General features: G+C 37.8%; 2 protein-coding genes across 8 annotated transcripts in view; both read right to left on the minus strand.

Moving 5' to 3' along the window:
- Nucleotides 1-1,885: 1,885 nt before the first annotated feature.
- On the minus strand, nt 1,886-10,314 carry slc22a7b.4 (solute carrier family 22 member 7b, tandem duplicate 4). Of its 4 annotated transcripts, none has more exons than XM_079852653.1 (11): nt 10,232-10,314; nt 7,816-8,202; nt 7,616-7,719; nt 7,311-7,465; nt 6,747-6,915; nt 3,905-4,028; nt 3,696-3,805; nt 3,367-3,581; nt 2,454-2,562; nt 2,162-2,368; nt 1,886-2,036 (listed from the first exon to the last, which is right to left on the minus strand). In XM_079852653.1, exons 2-11 carry the CDS (start codon nt 8,194-8,196, stop codon nt 1,991-1,993), a joined length of 1,620 nt encoding a protein of 539 aa, XP_079708779.1. In that variant the 5' UTR covers nt 8,197-8,202; nt 10,232-10,314; the 3' UTR covers nt 1,886-1,990. The 4 variants fall into 4 exon arrangements, with proteins under 4 accessions (XP_079708779.1, XP_079708780.1, XP_079708781.1 ...); XM_079852654.1 differs by having other exon boundaries at nt 7,816-8,209; XM_079852655.1 differs by having other exon boundaries at nt 10,226-10,314.
- A 582-nt stretch (nt 10,315-10,896) lies between these two features.
- Nucleotides 10,897-23,872, minus strand: part of ttbk1b (tau tubulin kinase 1b) — a 32,814-nt gene continuing 19,838 nt past the window's right edge. For 2 of the 4 annotated variants that reach the window (XM_079852863.1, XM_079852862.1), the window contains 2 exons: nt 15,168-16,507; nt 12,002-14,265 (listed from right to left, as the gene is read on the minus strand). In XM_079852863.1, the coding sequence (XP_079708989.1) occupies nt 13,827-14,265; nt 15,168-16,507 (1,779 nt within the window). In that variant the 3' untranslated portion in view covers nt 12,002-13,826. Of the gene's footprint in view, nt 11,118-11,230; nt 11,272-11,910; nt 11,966-12,001; nt 14,266-15,167; nt 16,508-23,872 lie in introns of those variants that run through there. The other 2 variants (XR_013819371.1, XR_013819372.1) reach the window with 2 other exon arrangements.

Consider the following 23,872-nt stretch of genomic DNA (forward strand, 5'->3'; position numbering starts at 1 on the left):
TTTGCAAGATGTTATAAGTCTCTTATGCTCATCAAATATAGCCTAGAGTAAAACCAGCAATTCTTTGTGAAATATTATTTCAATTTAAAATAACTGGTTTCCATTTGAAAATAAATGTAATATATTCCTGTGTTGGCAAAGCTGAATTTTCAGCATCATTACTGAATGCTCAGTGTCACATTATCCTTCAGAAATCATTCTAATATGCTTGCTGGTCAAAAAACATTTCATATTATTATTGTCAATGTTGAAAATGTTAATATTTTTGCTGCTTAATAATTTTGTGGAAACCGTGATAACTTTCAAAAATTCGAAAGAACAGCATTCATTTGAAATAGAAATCATAATGTATGAGATTCTTTACTGTCACTTTTTATCAATTTAAAGCATAAATAAAAGTATGAATTTCTTTCAAATAATACTACTACTTTTGAACAGTAGCCTAGTGTACATTATACAGTGCTTGCCTATTATGATCTCTTTTGACAGCACTGTAAGCCACATGTAAAGAATGATTACTCTTTCTCTGTCACTACTGCCATCTAGAGGTTCTGTGACCATACCATTATTAGAAGGACTGAACATGTAGCAACAGAAACTTACATAAATTATGTTCAGGTCCAGCAAAGCTTCATCAAAGTTTTTCAAGTGCAGAAAGCTATAGGTGTGAAAAACACAATATCCGATCTCACTCCCTGCCAGGAACATTAGAATTGAATACAATCTAATTAAACAACTGCATACAGTTGGGTGCATGTTTGGCCTGTCTGCTTGCATTCAGGTCTTTTCTCTATAATTTCATATTTATAGCAGTATCACTTGTTATAAAGTTTAGATAACGAACAAAAATGTTTTTTTTTGTTGTTGTTGTTGTTTTAATGACAGGTGTGCACCTTCATTTTATGAAGAAGACTGAATGATACACAGTATGTTTTTTTAATGATAAATATGGATACATGAGCTGTGTTCACTCTGTATAATAACTTATGAAGATAATATGTGTGATGTACTGGTTTTTGGTGGCAGTTGTCAATTACATGAGAGTGTTGCCACTTCCACAGCTCATTAACTAACAGAAGTCAGACTCTGGAAAATGTGGAGCTATCCAGGGTGCTGTTTGTCACACAGAGTCCAGATACTAATCCTGGTCTGAGTGGGTGCTGTCCATGGTGCTGGGAAACCGACTTAAAGATGCCATATTGTGCCCTTTTTCAAAGTCTGGATTTTGTTTTTGGGGTCTCCAAGAAAAGGTTTTCATGCTTGAAAGTTCAAAAAACACATTATTCTTCACATATTTTACATTGTTGCAGCACCTGGTTTTCCAGTCTGTCTGTATTGCTCTGTTTAGTTCATATCTCTATAAAGCCCCTCCTTCTGAAAAGCGTAATGTGCTCTGATTGGTCAGCTGGACCAGTGTGTTGTGATTGGTCAACCGCTTCAGCTATTTCAGAAATGCCACGCCCCTTACTATAACAGCAAGTTTCAACACACTAACACAACTCAACCAGGCCTCCCCTTTTTTGCATATGACTTGGGCAAGAATTATTTAAATGAGGGATACTGTGACGTGTATGTTTCTGGAAGAAAGACTACAACAAAGCATTTCAGAGAGTTCAGAAACAATGCTTCCTGATATAGAGATCAGCTCCCTATGGAGTGGACTTTGTGCTCTGTAACTTTGACCTTTTTCCTGCTCAAACAGGAACATTATACACTAAAGAAAGTTGAAAATGTAAAATAAAACATAATAGGTCCTCTTTAAAAAGAAAGAGATTAACTAAATATGTATATAAAGATAGGTAATGCATGGGCAAAAAAGACTGAATCTAGATTTCTCAATTCCTAGACGTAAGTAAAACAGTATACCATGACTCAAGTTTTATATACAAAAGGTGGGATATCAAGTACAGCTTATGAGACTTGTTACTATGATTTGTGCTTTTGAAGTGATTTGCATATCATTGCGTAGTGTCTGTAGAGATGGGCAACTTTAAAGGAATGTTTCTCTGATCCTCTGTTGTGAAATAGACAGGTTTCTTTCTGCAATAATAAAGCAAATGATTGTGAATTTAAAAATGAGAAAAACAAACAGAATACAATACAACAAACTAAAGCTGAAAACATTTTGTCTTGTATTTGCTGTCATTTCGTTTTCTTATACCTCATCTCTTCAATATCTTCTATTGTTTCTGGCAATCTTGCGTTGTTTGTTTCAGGGAGAAGCCAAGCGATGAGACCAGAAAAGATGGCCAATGTGCAGAAAATGACCTCAGGGAGGAGCGTCCACTTGTCTTCTAAGAGCATGATGAGAGGAGAAATGGATGCACCCAAACGTGCCATAAAACTGGTGTAGCCAAGCCCATTCTGCCTATAGACGTGAAAGGGAGATAACAGAAGCATTTTCAAAAACGAGAGTGCTTAATAATTCGAAAAGGGACATGGTAGATTCTAACCTCATGACTGTAGGATAGAGCTCAGTGGTGTAAAGGAATACAGTTGTGAACGAAGCTTCTGAAAGTCCTTTACCCAACACTGCAATCACAGTCCGAAAAGTCCAGAATTCTAAACCCACAGACATTCACACAGAAGAGGTCATAGAAAATCACCACGCAACCAAATCACGTCATACTATGCCATTCATAAAAGATGGGCAAAACTGTTTTGGGCAAAGCAGTGGTTCTTTAAGATTAGATTTTATGATGGATCCACAGTGCGACTCAAAACAGTATCAAAATTTGTCCTTAAAAAGAAAATGTCCTTGAAATTAAGCATTTCAATTTCTTAATATACCTGCAATATCTTAAGATATGCATTTCAGTGGTTTCGAAGGCAAATAATTCACCATACAAAAAGAACTGTGGTCATGATAAACTATGTCTGTCCTTGTTGTGAGTGTACCTGTGTTTAAAGGTGCAGGATGTAGATTGACAGCTAGGGGTTGAAATGGGTACTGCAGACCAAATTCAAAATAATGGAGAGTGTTGTGTCCCCCGCCCCCTCCTCCTCAGACCCGACACTCACGCGGGTTGCCAGTTTGAGGACATGCAACAGGAGCGAGCGCAATTGACAATGTATTAGTATAATTTTGTCCTTTTCAAGGATGGATAATCATTCCATGTTGGCATCTACAGATTTGGCCAGTTTCTATGATTTGTATCAAAATTAATAGCTTGGCTGCTGTATGGCTTTTGACATCATTATCAAGTGTTTTCTCACCCCCTTTAAAAGCGTATGTATTGAGAAATTTGGTATCTTGGTATCCAACTTTGGTATCTTAACCTTAACCCTATTGGAACCATAGTCGTGGAACTATTTTTTGATGAGAACCACTGATTTAAAGCGTACTTGCAACTAAAGGTGTTCAACCTGTAGGTGTGATGATGTTGATGAGTATGCAAAATCCTGTGAGCACCAGTGTCCCGCTCTGAGTGACTCTACGGCCGACCTTGTTGAGACTTAAGTAGATGAGGATTTTTGCCGGCACCTCTATGGCTGCATAAATGAAGTGCGTCAGGTAAAAATCAAGCCCAAAGCTGGTGATGTTTAAGCTGATGCCGTAGTACGTAGAAGAAACTCCATACCTACAAAAAGGGAAGATGAACGTATCCTCATTGCTTCCATATATTCACTAAAAAGAGGCACTTTCATCAAATCTAAAATAAAATACTTAAATTAGTACACACACAAAAACCTACCACACTATTCCAGTAAAGAGTGTGAGTCTCCTCAGCTGTGGGGTTTTGACTAGGTCTAAGTAAGTGTAACTGTGACCCTGTTGATCCATAGTTGCTACAGTGGACAGAGACTGAGATAGAAACAGAAATAATGGTGTTACTGTTGAAATAAGTTCTTTGCAAATATCTAAATGATGGCAAACATAGATGGCAAATGAAACCCTGTTTACCTCTGGCTTGACTCTAGAACTGAAGTCTCGTCTTTTGTTAAAATTAGCACACTTTTGCAGATACTTGTATGCTGTTTCTGCCTCTCCATTGGCTATTAGCCATCGTGCTGATTCAGGGATCCACCTGTTAAAGTATTAACCAATCTCTCTAAAGTAATAACCAATATACACTCACCTAAAGGATTATTAGGAACACCATACTAATACTGTGTTTGACCCCCTTTCGCCTTCAGAACTGCATTAATTCTACGTGGCATTGATTCAACAAGGTGCTGAAAGCATTCTTTAGAAATGTTGGCCCATATTGATAGGATAGCATCTTGCAGTTGATGGAGATTTGTGGGATGCACATCCAGGGCACGAAGCTCCCGTTCCACCACATCCCAAAGATGCTCTATTGGGTTGAGATCTGGTGACTGTGGGGGCCATTTTAGTACAGTGAACTCATTGTCATGTTCAAGAAACCAATTTGAAATGATTCGAGCTTTGTGACATGGTGCATTATCCTGCTGGAAGTAGCCATCAGAGGATGGGTACATGGTGGTCATAAAGGGATGGACATGGTCAGAAACAATGCTCAGGTAGGCCGTGGCATTTAAACGATGCCCAATTGGCACTAAGGGGCCTAAAGTGTGCCAAGAAAACATCCCCCACACCATTACACCACCAGCCTGCACATTGGTAACAAGGCATGATGGATCCATGTTCTCATTCTGTTTACGCCAAATTCTGACTCTACCATCTGAATGTCTCAACAGAAATCGAGACTCATCAGACCAGGCAACATTTTTCCAGTCTTCAACTGTCCAATTTTGGTGTGCTCGTGCAAATTGTAGCCTCTTTTTCCTATTTGTAGTGGAGATGAGTGGTACCCGGTGGGGTCTTCTGCTGTTGTAGCCCATCCGCCTCAAGGTTGTGCGTGTTGTGGCTTCACAAATGCTTTGCTGCATACCTCGGTTGTAACGAGTGGTTATTTCAGTCAAAGTTGCTCTTCTATCAGCTTGAATCAGTCGGCCCATTCTCCTCTGACCTCTAGCATCAACAAGGCATTTTCGCCCACAGGACTGATGCATACTGGATGTTTTTCCCTTTTCACACCATTCTTTGTAAACCCTAGAAATGGTTGTGCGTGAAAATCCCAGTAACTGAGCAGATTGTGAAATACTCAGACAGGCTCGTCTGGCACCAACAACCATGCCACGCTCAAAATTGCTTAAATCACCTTTCTTTCCCATTCTGACATTCAGTTTGGAGTTCAGGAGATGACCAGGACCACACCCCTAAATGCATTGAAGCAACTGCCATGTGATTGGTTGATTAGATAATTGCATTAATGAGAAATTGAACAGGTGTTCCTAATAATCCTTTAGGTGAGTGTATATATATATATATATATTAGGGATGCCACAATTCTCAATATAATATTGAACCGTTCGGTACGACATCCACGGTTCAATACGCGCTTGTGAATTGCGGTTTTTTCGGTTTTACGTTTAAATAATTTATGTGCGTTTTATTTCTCTCCGAATTGACTGTTTGTGTGTGCCTGTAAGTCTACAAGCTGATAAGGAAATTCCCCGCGAGTAAATATTCAATATGCTCTAAATTTAGGGGGCGCTTAACCATCATTCCACACTTTAACATGGCGAGCGGCGATGAAGTGAGGCTACAGTACGAGGAAGCGCCGGCGTCTTTCAAATCCGTGGTGTGGGGACATTTCGGTTTTGCCGTTGAGTATAGTGCCGAGGAAGAAAAAACGGTAAACAATAAAAATAACTGTGTGCAAGCATTGTTTTACACGTGTAGCCTACTCAAACGGAGACACTTCCAACATGACTGCACATCTGCGGCGCCATCACCCAATATCACTGTCTGAAGGCACAAATATGTTTATTTGAAATGGTCAATTTAAAGGGGTCGCACACCGGACGCGCAGCGCCACGTCTTTTAAATTCGAAAACATTATTCTCTATGAGTGTACGTAGCGCTACACACACCGTCGGCGCCTTTCGGATCAGGACCGTGTTCAAAATCCTGCCGCGCCACAGAATGCCATCTATATAGTTTTACATTAAATGTACATTTATTTGTCTCAAATCGTCGTTAATGTATATACTGACTTCACCCTGTGCTGCAATATACATTTAGTTTTACATTCATTCACAGAAATCAGCTGCTTGAATGAAAATTGCTGATGTTATCGGATTTTCAGGTGACATTCAGTTAACGGACGCTCTGAGGTAAAGAGATGTCAGTGTTAATTGTATATTATACAATACACTAAGAACTAGTGGACTTTGCTTAGCTTTTAAGTAAAATAAAGGAGTATTGCAATAAATCGTTTTTATTTTTTTTCTCCTTAACCTCTTACTGTTCCTATTGCCTAAGCACAGAATAACAAAAAAACACTATTATGTGTCAAGCCATCAGAACCGAACCGAACCGAAAACCGTGGTTAAAAAACCGAGGTATGTATTGAACCGTGGGCTAACTGTATTGTTGCATCCCTAATATATATATATATATATATATATATATATATATATATATATATATATATATATATATATATATATATATGTGTGTGTGTGTGCAGTCCCTGTCAAAAGTTTGGAAACATTCATTTTTTTATGTTTTTGAAAGAAATGCATTAAATTGATCAAAAGTGACAGTGAAGACATTTTGTTCATGAATTTAATTGCATTTAATTAAAAATAATTTAATGAAAAAATGTAATTCATGAAAAACAGACAAATCTTTCCAGCAGAGGAAAAACATGTCATGACCTTACAAACAGGCCCTGACTGTGAGGAAGACTCAGGATATAATGGTGTTCCCCTACCACCAGGTTGCTGTTGCAAGAAGAAGAGGAGAAGTGACAGTAATAATCAGCATCCTCCAATCAGTGACCAGATAGGCAAAACCAGCCAGCAGCATGTTGCCTAAACTCCAGGAAATACTGCCGAACACCCCCATAAATGTACGGTGCTCAGTGTCCACCCACTCAATACCTGCAGAACAGATCAAATGTAATCATTAACTCTTTCCTTGCCGTTGACGAAATTTTTCGTCATTTATGAGACAACGCTTCCACTGTTATAGGGTAGAGGGCGCTATTACGCATCTTCAGACAGAGTAGATAATCTCCGTTACATATATTCAATACAGATAGTTTTAAAGCAGCTTCATGACAAATTTGATTCAGCTATAAAACAGCTCTACAGGAGTGTCATCATCCAGCTCAATTCACTTATCCGATAATGTCCGATAATTTTCATTTTGGACCCTAAAGTGTTCAGACTGGACAAACGTCTTAATGTCTCTGAGTCCTAGGAAGGGATACAATGGAGAGGAAAAATACAGAGCAAAGAAGAATTAAGTCAGTTGGGTTTCAGAGAAGACCTACTGAGTCCAACAGATATGTTGACGATTCCCGACAATGCCAATCCAGTCAGGAAGCGGAAGGCAGCAAACATGATGTAGGTGCTTGAGAAAGCACTAGCAACACTGAACACTATAGATAACACATAGGACACCAGCAACATGCTCCTACGGCCATACCTGAAAACAACACATACTGTACATGAGCAATGACCCTTCAGAGCATTAATACTGCATTCATAATAATATGAAATGTTTCATTAAACTATCTCTCTGTGTTATTATATCACACTGCAGAAAGATTATTAAAGGAGGATATTGTTTTTTTACTTATCACAGAGCACTCCAAAGAACACAGCTCCAGCCATGACGCCCAAAAAAAATATGGTGACTGATGTTTTGGCCAGTCCCCTCTTGTCACAAACTAAATCAAACTGATTGAGAAATTAAAGAGAGAGAAACAGGAAAAAAACTGTGAGTGGTGAGAGGGCAGAGAAGGATCTATGGTATACACCGCCATGAGACTTTACCTGTGTGGCGAGAGTGCTGATGAATGTGCTGTTGTCATACTCCCATCCATTCTGACACTCCACTACAGGAAGTGCTGTGCTGTTGGAGGAGTTCATCAGCAGGTGGAACTGAGGATACGAGAACATGTGACAGGAAGCAGGAGTCCCATCCTCCTGTACAGGAATACTGACAGTCAGTCTCTCTTCTCGACTCAGATTCCCAAGGATCCCGTCAGCAACCAGAGAGCTGATGTTGCAGTGATGAGACGGGATGGCGGCTATAAAATTGTTCAGCAGGAAGTGACATGGGATAGTGATGCGAGGTATGAACAGCAGCAAGGCCAGTGCAATCTGGTAACGGCCAAACCCATCTGCTTTGTCCAGAATACTGTCAAACTTCATTGTCACCTGGAATCTCAGACAATTAAACATCAATATGTTATAACTGAATAAAGGTTCATGTTATTTGAAAAGTTTGGAATCAGTGAGATTAATAATAATAATAATAATAATAATAATAATAATAATTTTATTCAGCAAGGATGCATTAAATTGATCAAAAGTGACAGTAAAGGCACTTAAATGATACAACAGATTTCTGTTGCAAATGAATGCTGCTGAAATTTCTATTCATCAAAGAATCATGAAAAAAAAATGTATTGTGGTTTCTACAAAAATATTAGGCAGTACAATGTTTTCAACATTGATAAAAACAACAAATGTTTCTTGATCAGCAAATCAGCATATGATTTCTGAAGGATCATGTGACACTGTGACGGTAATAATGCTGAAAATTCAGCTTTGCCATCACAGGAATAAATTAACTTACATCTTAAAATAAAATAGTTATAGAGACATTTTACAAAAACATAACAATAATTCACTAACCCCAAACATTTGTGTATATTTATTTATATATACATTTATGTGTGTGTAATAATTACAATAATAACTTTTTTAACCCTTAAATGCATGAATGTTTCGCCAATCATTATTACATATTTGGGTCTTTATCGACCCGGATCTATATTCAATCATGGGCAAATCTCTACCTGTCACGATGATATTAAACTCTCCTTATATAAAATAAAGCATATTTTGTTACCTTTTGGATCTAGGAAAGGTTCAGTTTGAGCAGATGTTTTATACCATCACCACTGTCCTCATCAGAGCTCATTTCCCAGTACATTCAGCATCTGTCTCATATTCTTAAAACTAACATCTTCAAAATCAATATTTTGATCGCTGACAGCATCTTCACCAGATCCACCATCAAGTGACAGTGACACATATTTGATTGCATTCAGTACTTGCTCTACAGTAAATCGCTGAGCCATTTTTTCAAGTTTTGCAGATGACACTTCCTATTCTTTTGTTTTCTGCCTGCGGTAACTATGAGTGAAAAGTCACTTCATCATTGTGTATCAGACATTGCCACCTTGTGGAATAAAAGTGAATTGCACTTATTCAGTCATCAAAGATTAAATGATTGTTTTGCAGAAAAAAATTATACTTACAGTGTTACACACCTCGGGTCGTTAGAAAACAGGCATCCTTTTTTTATTTTATATTTTTTTTTCTTGTTATATTGTTTATAACGAATTGATTAAAGAATACTAAGAAGGTTAATGTCTATCTTTAAAAAGATGAATGAGGGGGAGGTCAGTGAATTACGTCCCGGGTCATTAAAGACCCGAGGTATGCATTTAAGGGTTAAAATAATATTTATTAATAGATATTTGTAAGATCAATTCAGAGCAAGGATCATTGCTTGAAGCATTCTTAAAACATCCCCCTCTAATCCCAAATATAGGTTACATCATTGACTATATAGAGAGATAGAGAGACAAATAATTTTATTATAAATCAATTAGTAAATCGTTGAGACATGTTTGTGATACAACTTCATCACAGACCATTTCAATTATTCTGTAATAAACTAATGGGTTGTTGGACTCTGTGAAGCATGAACTCTTTTGAAGTCCATTCCTTCACCCTACATTAGCCTCATAGCAGGCAATGGACCGCAGGGGGTACAGAACTCTGTTTGAATGCTGAGAACAGCTGTTGGGACACACACCAGCTGAACACATTTGATTAAAGTTTAGAATAGTAGTTGTTCGATGTAAATGGTTTCATTCCATTATTTATAATGACAGACACTGCAAATATGTATTCGTTTTTTTAATGTTTCGATTGTCCAGTTGCTTATCCTCTCATCAACAACAAAAAATCCTCGCATTAATCAACACTTTCAGCTTCCAGTCAGGACTTAAAACAAAAAGAATATTTTCTTAAAAATGGTCCATTGTGAAGATGTTGATTTTTATTCAATAAATGATCATTTTTGTGTTTTTGTGCTTTTAAAAGCACTTTGATACTATTCCATCAATGATAAAAACAAACAAAAAACATCCAAGATGGAAAAGACACTCACCTCTTCTTCAGCTTGACTATTGAAGTGGGTGGATGATCTTTGTAGAGTGCCGTGATGGTGAAGAGCTTCAACAAGCAGAGTCAAAACAGACAGAAGGATATTGGAGGATAACAATGAACAGTACTTCAAATAAAGGCTAAATGAAGTCCCTCCCCAAACTCCCTTCATCTTTCCTCCCTCTCTGCCTCCTTCAGTCATAGAGAGATATGCTGTTTTTGGCTGTTGAGTAACTTTTTTTCCCCAGTCATTTCTGCTCACTATCCATCCGTTTACCCTACAGTATAATGTACAGTACAATGTCTCTGTCATGATATACAACACCAAGCACAATCAGAATTTAGAGTTAGAGCTTTTTCTGTAAAATCCTCACAGGAAACCGAGAGAGACATTTAACCACAGGAATTCGCTGTAGAAAAGAAATCCCAATCAGAGTAATCAGGCTGGAATATGATGATGAACAGTTAACTTGCAATCACTGTAATGACCACTGACAGGTATTATACAATCAAATTATTACACAAAACCACTTCATCAACATAAACTGACCAAGTAAAGAATCAGTGATCCCATGTTTGACTATACAAAAAACCTATTAATCTGCAGTTCTACCAGAAAGACTCGGGAGATAAATTGATATAACAAGCGTATATTTATTAACAGCCCAGCAAGCATACATTTATAAAGTTCTTTGGCGTAGGCCCCGTCCTTAGCGCGCAATGCGAGGGTAGCGGGAGCAGCATATCCTGCCTGAAGACGAAGGCAGGGGTGCAGCCGACCCCCTGGAGGTAAAGGAAGGGACCATCCTGGTGGTGGTGGGGAGGATGAAGTGGAAGGGACCATCTTGGTGGTGGTTGGGGAGGATGGAGGTAATTGGCAGCGTCAGCATCTGCAAACTCAGACAAATGCTACCAATCTTTTATACTGCGAGTGTTAGCACATGATTGGTTAGAAGTGAGGTAATACGTGACGTGCTGATTGAGTCTTCCTGGCAGAACTTACGCTAAAGCTTTCATTTCTCAACTACCAGACGGAATCCAAACCTGTAGAGGCAAGATTAGACAATGTTTACAAGTTTCTTTTTGCCCCAATCCCATTTTAACAACTGTTTGTGCTTGAAAAGGTTGTTCTGTCCAGAGATTAGACTTTAAAATGACATTTTCAGTGAATGAATGTTGGTGTTGGTTAAAAAAGGTTAACAGATCCAACAATTTCTGGCTGTGATCCTTGAACCAGTCTGAGGGACACAAAGATCAGATGCGATTACATAATGTTGTCAACTGTACTATTTGACATTTATTATAAAATTAGATGATGCAGCTTAGATCGGTATGAGGTATGCACACAGAAGACTGGTAATGGCTGCTGGGAATTCAGCTTTACCATCACAGGAATAAAGTACAATTTAAAATATCTTCAAATAGAAAATATTACAATATTACTGGTTTTATTGTATTTTTGAATGAATAAATGCAGCCCAGACTTTTGAACCTTATTGCTAGCCTATTGTTTCCCCACCATTATTAATGATTTTTAGGGAATGGTTAACAGAAACATCTTGAACTAGTAATGCTTGCACTAGTCTGAAGGACACTAAAATCAAAAATGATGTGATTACATAGTGTTCTGGCTTCTCTGTTATTGCTTAATTCTTGTGCAGATGATTCTCAATTCACTCTCACTTTCACAACAGCCAGGACATGCAGATTCCCTATGCAGAACATCCACTATTCTTTTCTGAAAAGAAAAGAAAAAGATACAAAACCATCAACTGAAACAGTGATGAAACTTGCGTTTATTGAATGGCATCATTGATAATTTGTAATAATTTTAAATTGTATAACTCAGAAAGGTTGCTCCTTAGTATAAGTTAGTCAATCATGATTCATGAAACACATTCATGCATATTCTCTTAAAGCGACACTCTGAAAAGAGATGACCAACCACGAGGAGATGTCTTTCCTCATATCTTGTCTGTATTAAGAGCAGAGAGAGTCTTCAAAGTTCTCTGCCGATGGAACATTCTGGAACATACAGCAGAAAGTATTTTCCTTTTATTTCATCCAAACAACAGCATGCAATGGTTTTGCAGTGGGGCATGGTTCAAATCAAGCACTCCCTTTAAGTTAACTCACAAATAACACTGGCTAGTGTGCACTAGGGACATTTTTCTCCTCAGCTGATTTGACACTCTTCATGAATATTTGGGTTTTATTCCAAGCACAGGATGGGGAAAAACACCAATGACTAGAGCAGGCATGAAGGAAAACTCTTATAGCACCTTAATCATTTAAACTCCACGTCAGATTACCGGCCTTTGAACACATGCTGTACACACTCGGGAGTAACAGTACTGCATAAAAAATAACATCCTAGAGTACATTTACACACTCCAGACATGCTGCTTTAACACACATTATTGGTTCCTGCTGCTTTATTCTCCTTGGTGTGTGTGATTTTTGAGAAGCTTTGATGTTCTCTTTGACCTTCACTCAGCTTCCTCCAGTGTTCTTTGAACTGCAAAAGTTGCATACAGATCAGTCTGAGACTGAGAAAAATGCAACTAAGTTAATCCTATTTTCATCCATTCATCTTTTGTTTGGAACAAAAATATAAATTTGTTTTTCAAAAGTACTGCTTACATTATCTACAGTTTTGCAAAAGACGATAAACAGAACGAGCATTTCCAAATGCATACCGCTGGTCCGGGATCCGGTTATAAGTAAATTTAGCAGACGAGTGTCACGGATGGATTGATCAGAGAGAGAAACGCATACAGTGGGCGGGGCCAAGATGATTATATGATTGACATCAAACTGTAGCAGCAACATTAGTCATCAAGATTACATTTAGGTATTAATACCAGATTTATGTACCATATGACATTTTCCCCCCAGTATATTCTGCACAGAACTACCCAGTCTAGGTGCATATGATTATTATAATTATGTTTGAGATAAATACAAATTTTAGCACACAGTAATTGACTTGAGGCTGTCCCAAACACCAACTAGACAATTTGGGACTTTTGATACATTTTAGGTTTTTGTAAGTTTAAATAAAGCTATCTTTTTTCCAGTTTCTGATATTGTGATGTTAGTCAAAAACAGTTGGGGAAGTGATATTCAAATAAAATAAATGGCATGTACAGTAATGCATTTAAAAGCTTTAAAGCTGCAGCAAAACCCGATTCTAACTTGTACAATGGGATTGATTGTATTATTGAACATGATAGTGACATTAACGCCATGGACAGAAGGATAGAGCCTGTGGAAGCTTTGTTGTGATGGCAGCAATTATTTCCTTTGCAGGTTTAAGGCATATGAAGTGTGTTCATCAGTCCAACACACTTCATTAATGACAACTCGCCCTCCCCTCACACAGTTTTGTACACTCACTGTGTGAATGAATGTCAGAGGTTCTCCTCATCAGAGGTATTTCAGTAGCTGCTGCAGTCACTTGGCTGAATAACGAACATGTTTGGTTGAATCTGTTGTGTGTTGTGAGAGGTGCAGTCCAACACTGTTGATTGTGATGATGATGATGATGCTGAGGATGAAGATCATCTGGAGGAATGAAGTCCTTCAATGCAGTGTAATTATCTCGTTGTAGTCTTTGAGTCCGGTGAGTCTTTCTTCGCTTTTTGAGATGAGGTTGATGGGTGGGTTTTGCTCTTTTTGGGGGTGGAGTCCTGAGGTTTGGATTTGGACTGCGACGGGCAAGGAGGTCTGGGCTGCTGGGGCTGTCGTTGCGTTTCATTGGCTATAGGCTGTCGGCGAATGCGCTGAGGCGAGGGGCTGTCGGTGCGAGAGGTGGCGTGGCTCCGCGGGGAGGAGCTAATGCTTCGAGTGGAATTAAGAGTTAAGGTACGAGTAATAGTACGTGTGGCGGTCCGACTTCCCTGTGAGGGGCCTGAAGATGGAGGACGGGGTGGAAGTGTTTTTGAGGGGCGGAGCTGAGGTTTAGGTGGCTGCTGATGGATATTTGTGTGCAGACTTGCAGACTTTTGAATCCTGGGATTGACAGAACTTTTGGTTCTGTTGGAGAGAGGAAAGAATGAGTCATATCACTCAGAGCTATTATAGGATAGTCTGTATAATTTTCCTTACATAGTTTGTCAGTAAAAGTGCCAAGCTAAATCTGAGGTTCAGTTTTCACAATTTTACATTTCACATTACGAGCAAGAAATTTCACGAAAGTAAGTCGATTTTATAAACAGACATCCAAATGTGATGATGCCTCTGTCCTAAAATATAAAGGCAGCTATATATTTTGTATATTTTTATATACAGTTTGTATTTTTTTATATCCTTTAAATGTTTTACTTTCTGTACGTTATAACCCACAATTAGAGAGTACTGTTAAACCTGGAGAGAATCATAAAACTATAGCTAATAATTATTATGTTATATATATTTATCGTTAGGGAGTAAAATAAAAAAAAAGGTCCAGCTTAAAAAAATAATACAAAAATATATATGTATATATATACACATCATTTTGTTACATATATATTTATTTAATTTATAAAAAAATTATTTTCGCCATTTTTTCCTTCATTATATCGTGTATAGTGGACCAGCTTAAAAAAATAATACAAAAATATATATGTATATATATACACATCATTTTGTTACATATATATTTATTTAATTTATAAAAAATTTATTTTTGCCATTTTTTCCTTCATTATATCGTGTATAGTGGACCACGAGATGGGATTCAAACTGCACTGCCCACAAGTCTATCGGTTCTGGCAGGCACATTTTATATTTGACTGATATATACATCACAAACACATATCCATAGGCCTTTAGATGGAAAGGTTTATAAGACACTAAAAAAACGTAAATCCAGTGAAATTCAGTGTGTTCAAACATTTAACTGGTAGTGTAGATTCAAATGAATGACTTCTAAATTGCAATTCTGTTCCACCAACCTGTATTGAATGAAAGACACAGATCTCTGGGTTTGCAGGAGGGTCGTGCCCCCCAGTTGGTCAGAAGACCCCCTGATGGGTGTGACTGGTCGAGGGATTCTGCTCCTAATTCTCCCATCTGCTCCTCTCTCTCCTCTCTTAGAGTCGTCTGATTGGTGGGTTTCATCCTCAGATGCGGTGGTTGAGAGTGTAGGGGAGGGCGAGGAGGCGGAGCGAGAACGAATCAGATGTGTTTGTTTGCGCTCCAGAACAAAGCGGGCCAGCTGTTGTTGTCGGCTTTTGCGAGTTCGCTGCAACTGCTCCTGACTCTGCGATGACTTGTCTGAGCCCATTTCCTCCTCCGACATAAGAACAGGAATACGGCTCTGCCTCTGTGGGAGTGGCTTTCTATTGGGTGACTCTCCCTCCGGTGGAGACATGTCCTTCTCATCCTCCACCTCTGTATCTCTGTTTTGTTCAGGGGTCGGAGATTGACACTCTTCCTGCTCCTGTTCCCTTTGCAGGTCGACTTCTGGCACGAGACCTTCTGGTCCGACTTCCATTTTGGTTTCTCTGGAGACTTCCTCCTCAATGGCTGTAGTCTCTGGCTGGTCATGTGACTCAGCTAAAAACACAGTCTCTGCTTCCTCTCTGCCACTTTTATTTACTTTTTCTTCAGCCTGTCTGCCATTTTCAGCTTCACTTTCTTCTTTTTTCCTCTCATCCTCTTCCCGTTCTACTGTAATCCTCTCTCTATTGCTCTCCTTTTGCTCTCGTTCACTGACCCCTTCCCTCTCCTCTTTCTCTCCACCCGTCACCTCACACTTAGGTATCAACTCATCCAGTCCAGGCGGGCGATGTCTGGCTGTCATGACATTGAGATGTGTAGTCTCAGCAATGTGGATGAAAGTGCGCTCCACCTTGGTGAAAGGCGGCGAGCAAGAACCGCTGGTGATTACAGCTGCAGATGTCATGATGATAGGTCTGGGCTCAGACCTAATAACAGAGGAAAGAGTCCCGGGTTCGGATTCCTCTGGTATGGGCCGCTCTCCCTGCGGTGTCAATGCGGCGAGTGTTCCCTGCCCGTCTCCAGGTGAGACTTGCCCGTTACCAGCAGACACAAGCACCAGCGTACGTGAGCCCTCTTCCTGGTCGTGGTCCCGGTGGGCGGGGGCGAGTAGGGTAGACGCAGCGCCCTCCGGACTTCCCTCACTACTGCGCGGGCTTCCTTCACTGCCAGAACCTCCATTCTTTGCACCCTCATCTCTGAGATCGTCAAACATCAACACACCGGACACAAAGTCGACTCGCTTCATACGCGTCTGAGAGGAAGATGGTGAAGGTTCAGCCACTGCGATCTCCTGTAACAATGCAAGAAAAAGAGAAAATAAATGAGTGAAGTAATGTTAAAAGAGCTGGATAAGTTCAAATTAGTATTAGTATTAGAATTTTTTTTTTTTTTTTTTGCTTAATGCAATTTAATGCTTAATGCAATTTCATATACAACTTCTGTCAGGACCACTATCATCAAAGATGATTGAAAATTAGCATACAGTTTGGATTGGTGGTATGGTTCTGTTCTGGGAAGAACTCCCTGCAGCCTAGCAAGGACAAGAGAAGGGACAGCAGCAATAACCCCCCTTAGGGTAAACAGAACAGAACCAACATAAATGTATTGCAGAAATCATTAATGTTCAATAATGTAATGTACAACATGATTCAAGAGAAATGAGTCTGAATCGAAGAGGAATATCAGAAGGCCAAGTCCTGACTGGATGAGAGGAGGAGCTGGGGATGGAGGAGGGTAATTAATTAGGGTAAGCGAGCTTGACTGATGTGACCTGCCAGACCTAACGCTGCGATTGATTTTTGATCAATTTAATGCATTATTGGAGAATAAAAGTATCATGAATGGTAGTATGTATTGAAAATTGATCAAAAATGTATCATTAAATTGATCAAAAGTTCAAAATTTCATAATTTTGAAAGTTATAATAAAAAATGATTAAAACTTGAACTTTTGATCAATTTAATGCATCCTTGCTGGATAAAAGTATTCATTTCCAAAAAAAGCTTAAACCTTTGAACGACAGAACGTTATTGCAAATCAGGTTTGTTGGCAAAATTCACAGACTTTTTCAAGCTGTTTGCGATGAACAAATCAAACAAAAGTAACTGAAATAGCTCAGCTATGTGGTTTCCCCAAATTCAACTGAAAATGCAACTTTGAAGACTTCTGCAGTCTCAAAATTATTCAACCCCTTGAATAAAATCCCTCACAACAGCACAAATCTGCAAAACAGGTGTTGTCTCAAGCACACGTGATGCAACTAATCAAGAACTTTATTAGTTGCACCAGGTGTGCTTGGGCTAGAACACATGAAATATCTGAACTAACTAGGTTTGTTGAGTGTCATGTTTGACTGCATGTTACTAATATGGCTAAGTCAAGAGAAGATATCATCACCATCACAAACAAGGAACAGGATACAAAAAGCGAATGCACTAAAATGTTCCTAGAGACACCGTTGGAAGCATAGTTTGCAAGCTCAAAGTTAAAGGAACAGTGGTTATATTTTCTGAGACCAGATTTCTGAGAAGACAGGTTCAGAAAAACCCTCAAGTGACAGCAAAAGACCTGGAGCAAGACTTGATGGCAACAGGTAGTAAGGCACATACTAAACGCATGCGGTTTCCATGCCAGAACTCCAAGACATTCACCAATATTGACCCAAAAGCACAAGAAAAGTCAGCTCCAATTTGTTCGAAATCATATAAATAAGCCACAGAAGTTATGGGATTCTGTTCTGTGAGGCGATGAAACAAAACTGGAACTTTTCGACCCTATGGATCAGCGGTATGTCTGGAGGAACAAGAATGAAGCATACTGCATACATACAATTACTTTAGTTTGATTTGTTCATTGCAAACACCTGAAAGTCTGTACATTTTGCCAATAAACCTGATTTGCAATGGGGGTTGAATAATTTCGATCACAACTATATATATATATATATATATATATATATATATATATATATATATATTTAAATAAATAAAAGTAATTAAAATATAATTTTATATGCACAATAAGAATACAGAAATTAAAAAACAATTTTGGACCACATTGTGAGAGAAGAGACCACAATTTAGTCATTTTTCTGATTATTTACTTGTGATTTGGTTGTATACAAGCTTTGCAGGATTGTCTTTTTAGAATGACATACATAGTTAAAAAGGCACAAAAGTCCATTTTACAGTGTAATATTTTTTAAATGATTTAGCCCATTTGTGATTTCAAGTGTAGACTCAAAGACAGTGCTCAGCCAACAGTATGTACAGCGATGGACACACACACAGAGAATGAGACAGAGGAATGTGTTAGTACAGCAGCATGTTCAGCTATCTGTCCAAAGACTTATACTTTTACAAAAGCCAAAAATACATGCTTGTACATAATACTATTAAGTCTACTATATAGTCCCCTATGGTGTTTATTGCCCTAGCTATTTTGTGAAAGACTCTTGCAGTTGAAGTATGACCCTGATTCACACATGTAACGCTTCTATGAGCAGGTCTGGGATTAGCTGATGATGACGAGTAACATTTATCAGCAATAAAAAGTCCAGCGTATGATATAAATTTTGACTCAAAAAATTTCTTCAAATTTCTTCATAACAATACTGATGTGTGAGAAGCCATCTACATGGTTTTAGACTTTTCACAGCACGTTATTAAATAGATAGAAAGAATACATTTTAATGTTTTTTCTATACAAACAGACATTGCTAAACGCTGTTTCACGCTGCTCGGAGCTCAAGGTTTGTCTCTGGGGAGTTCAGACAAGCTCAAAGATTGACCCAGTTAGAGACAGAGAATGTGAGAAGTTATGAATGTTGAATGGCATGAAGCAGGACTGCAATGAAAAGCTGTTCGGCTTATAATGAATTTAGCATAAAACATGTAACAACACTAAGATTCAGAAGTAATGGACATCATTATTTACAGTCTCTCAGTAAAACAGAGAAGAAATTTGTGACTCTTTAAATCTTTATCAGCGTGGAAACACTACGTTTCCTGGGCAATTATTTTCTTCATAAGAATTTAAATATACTAATAAAAAGATATTTGTCTTGTCAAGATTAAATCTGATCAAATGTGTATAAGCACTACCTTTCAAAAGTTTGGGGTCAGTTTGGGATTTTTTAAAAAGAAATCAATATTTTTATTCAGAATGGATGCATTAAATTGATCAAAAGGTAAATACATTTATAATGTTACAAAATATTTATATTTTAAATAAATGCTGTTCTTCTGAACTTTCTATTCATCAAAAATTCCTAAAAATGTATCACAGTTTCCACAAATATATTAAGCAGCACAGCTGTTTTCAACATTGATAATAATAAGAAATGTTTCTTGAGCACCAAATCAGCAAATTAAAATGATTTCTGATGAAAAAAAAGGAGAAGAAGAATTTGTGATGGATCCTGTGACATTGGGAAATGGCTACTGAAAATTCAGCGTTGCCATTACATTACATTACAATATAATAAAAAAGAAAACAGTTAATAATTTCAAAATATTACTGTTTTTCCTGGATTTTTGGTCAAATAAATGCAGCCTGGGTGACCATAAGAGAATTCTTTCAAAAACATTAAAAATATCGTCAACCCCAAACTTTTAAACAGTAGTGTATTTGATGCCTCATCAATTAACAATCTTTGGGATGCAGAAATCATTACTATTACCGGTACTATTATCCTGCATAACAAATAAAAACCCGGGTTCATTTACAGCTGAGCTTTTGTACATATATACACTCATTCAGTCTGTGCTACTCTTCTCCGTTAGGAAGACATTTGGATCAGCTGTTTCACACAATTCAGACTACAAACTCTTCTGAACATACACATTACAGTACATTGGTGATTCCAGATAAACAGTGGTTGGTGTAAATTGCATTAAAACACCCAAAGCAAAGCAGCACAGATGCCAGGAGCCAACTGCTATGAACACTGAGTTGCAAACCAATATTACATAAATAATAAACTTTGTCTTTACTCATGTGTTTTTTTACCACTCAGAGTTTGGTGCAGTTGGCCCAGCGAGGCAAATTATAGTTTAAGAAGAAATTCTACATCTTCAGCAAGATGGTTCACATATGCATTGATATCCAGCATTGAGTCATATAGCATTTCTACAGCATGAATTTTAAGTGAAACATTAATATACTGACAGAAAATCAATCTCCCAACAGATATGTACATATCTCAACTGAACTGAGGCTAGAGGATAAAGCGATAATTTCAATAATGTGTGAATGCTACTTAATTTTTCATAGGAAATATCTAACACTGTGCACTAACCAGGCACAACCAACTTGTCTGTCTGTGAAAATGTGACACAATCAGCCAATCAGAACCAGTGTTTTATTGTTAACTAAAATTAAAACTATTAAAAATTAGAAATGTTACTGAAATAATAACTAACTGAAATAAATGTTTAAGTTGAAGTACTAAAATTACAACAAAAAAAGTTAAATAAAAATGACAAAATCGCATAACAAAATTAATAAAACTTAAACTAAAATTAAAAAGAAGACAACAAATATAAAAATAAAAGCTCATTCAAAACATTAATAAACATTATAATAGTATGAATGTAAAAAAACTTAACACTTGTCAGTTTATAGCATCGTGCCTGATTACTACACAATATGTGATCTAATTTCTATGACAGCGATACTGCGCTTCTGCATTCAAAAGCTTATTTATGCATTGATTTATGAGACTATTGTGACTTTAAACACTAACGTAGAATGTCAAGTCTAGGCCCAGGAACAAACATGGCAACATTCATTTGCTGAATGATAAATTATAGTCAAGTTCAAATATCTGCATGTGTGCATCAAACCATTAATGCATGTGTGACAAAACCAAAGAAAGAGGCTCAGTCTTCCTTTTACGCTCCTATTGCCTTGATCTCTATTGCACTTTGATATATAATATATATAATATATCTCTATTCCAGAACTTTATAAATTTCTCAACGCACTAACTATTAGTCAGATGTCTTGACATAGAGGATGTTGTTTATGTCTTTCTTGCCCTCAGATAAACACTGCTTAAGTTCACATAGAACCTAATATCCCTCTATCTGAAAGCAATATGCATATGTTTCTGTAATACTGACTTAAATAATTATGGCAGAGAAACTCATCTTTAAATTTATTTTTATAGCTAATATGGAAGACAATGTGATATCACAATTAATCTAGGCTACATGACCAAAAGTATGTAAACACACACCAAACCGACATTCAGTTGTTAAGCATATAATTTTTTAAACCATGGCCATTTACCTAAAAATGTTTAGGAGGAGGTTGTATGGCTGTATACCTGGGCTGCGTTTAACTCCACTTTTAGACATATACTCGTGAACTTCCCTAAGCATTTCCCCTCTGGGGGATCCCCATCGCCATTGTGCGTTCAACTTTGTCAAGTGGGCGAGGGAAGTTTATTTGGACAGACAATCGTCTCCTTGATTTTGACCAAGGGAGTAAATCTACTCAATATGCACGCTTCAGGCAGATCCATAGACCATGTAGCCCATAAATACAATCACTTGTAATGTAACATAATTGCTACTGTTGACCAATAGGAGGCACTGACACCAAATTGATCGGGTGTGGTCAGTCTTGAGTGATAATTACACACATAAAGTTTGGTGTCAGTATGTCAAATATGTCCAGAGATACAGCCTCAGATGCAGTTTGGAATTATGCCATCAAATTCATTGATGCGGTATACGAAAATGGTTTTGTCTATTGACACTATATCCACAACTTTTTGCCGACATAGGTTGAAGATGATCTGACTCGAATTTGGTGAAAATCGGATGAACTAGGGGGAGTTCGATAAATTAAGTTTTTAAAGAAAATCAAAATGGAGGAAAGGAAAAAGTGAAATCTGACAAAATTGTTATCTATCTTCTCAGTATGACTCAGAGAATCTATTAAGAGCAGTATTATTACAATAGGCATGCTGCACCGAATCTTAAGAGACCAGTCTCTTGATTTTCGGTCAAACTGTTCAGTAGTTATAAGCAAAAATATCCATTTTCATATCTCCTGACCACTAGGTGGCACAGTGGCGAAACACCGCACATACCCTCAAGTTATGCTTGTGGTTATACGTACCAAGTTTGGTCTGGATACGAAACAGCATTGTGGAGATACAGCCTCATGTCTATTTTGGCGTATTCTTCGTCAAATCTGTTTGACCATTATACGAGAACGGTTTGACAAATCAACTTGAATCAAACTGAATTTTTGTCTGCATCGTCTAAAGATCATCTGGTTCGATTTTTGTAAACATCGGATGAACGGTCTAGGAGGAGTTCGCAAAAGTTCAAAATGGCGGATTTTTTGTTTTGTTTCTAGCCCTTAAGGTTCAAACAGTATTAGCATAAATGTGAGTGCAAATTTGGACAGTTGGTAGCACTAGAGGGATTGAGTTAGAGACTCTAAAATTGCTGTCGTTATTGTTCAGACTGTCCTCTATCTGTATGCAAAATTAGTCGGAAGAAGAAGAAAGAAGAAGAAGAAGAAGAAGGAGAACAAGAAGAAGTATTGCATTTAAACACATTGCAAGGGTTCTGCCAGTAGTGGGCAATCGCGCAACTTAATGATGCACATCCGTGTAAACGAGATGGGGGAAAGTTAGCGAGGGAAGGGCATAAAAAAAGTAGACTTAAAAGCAGCCTTGTTAGTAAAGGATGTAGCTGAAACAGCCAAATTCATTAAATAGAAATGTGTGTCCACATACTTTTATCCATGCAGAGCATTTAATTCAGGCCTATTACTCACACATTGGACATGTGTACACACAACTCATTCTCTTTCTTTACTCATTTTCTCTTCTATAAATTGAAAGCACTCTGCTTGAAATGCCAGAGGATCCAAGCAACTGGATTATTTTATAGGTCCAAAGCCTTTGAACCCTGCACATGCTGTATATGATTAATGTCACACTTTCTCTCGGCTACGAAAGACCCCAATGAGAATCTATATAAAGAGATCCATCAGTTCAAATTCTGTCATGCTTGCTTAAGAAAGCCATTCATCCCGCCTGGAGGTGCATGTTGTGGCATTTGACAGGTTTTATATATGCTGAGATCATATTGATGCGAACAGACTGTGCAAAAATAGCTTAGCAAGCACTCACTGTCCTTCTAGTGTCCTATACGAACAAACAGCAGGTGAACACACCCTTTTTAAGTAACTGCATTTGGCCGACATTCAACATTGAAAACACAATCACACTATCAGCCTGCATCACATCTGTCCTCTTACATAGAACATGATGGTGTTATGAGATTCTAAGAGGCCAAAGCAACAACAACAACAACAAAAAATTATATTCTCATCACTTTAGTCAATGTGCCCGTCCCACCTGACACCAGCAGCTCTGCAAACATCCTCCAAGGAGGTAAAAATGATTTTTTTTTGCTTTTCTTTTCTTTTTTTACAAAATATTTAGTGTACAGTGTCTTTATGAGTGAATACATCTTACAGCATTGTACATAATTGCTTTGTTTTGGAGAATAATTTATCTTTCTCCAATTGTCCCAAGTAAGGGGAAAATTCACCCAAAAATGACAATTCTGTCATCATGTCATTCCATACCTGTATGAATTTCTTTCTTCTGTGGAACATTAAAGAA

The sequence above is a fragment of the Squalius cephalus genome (genome assembly GCF_949319135.1).
Source record: "Squalius cephalus genome assembly, chromosome: 20".
Taxonomy (NCBI): Eukaryota; Metazoa; Chordata; class Actinopteri; order Cypriniformes; family Leuciscidae; genus Squalius; species Squalius cephalus.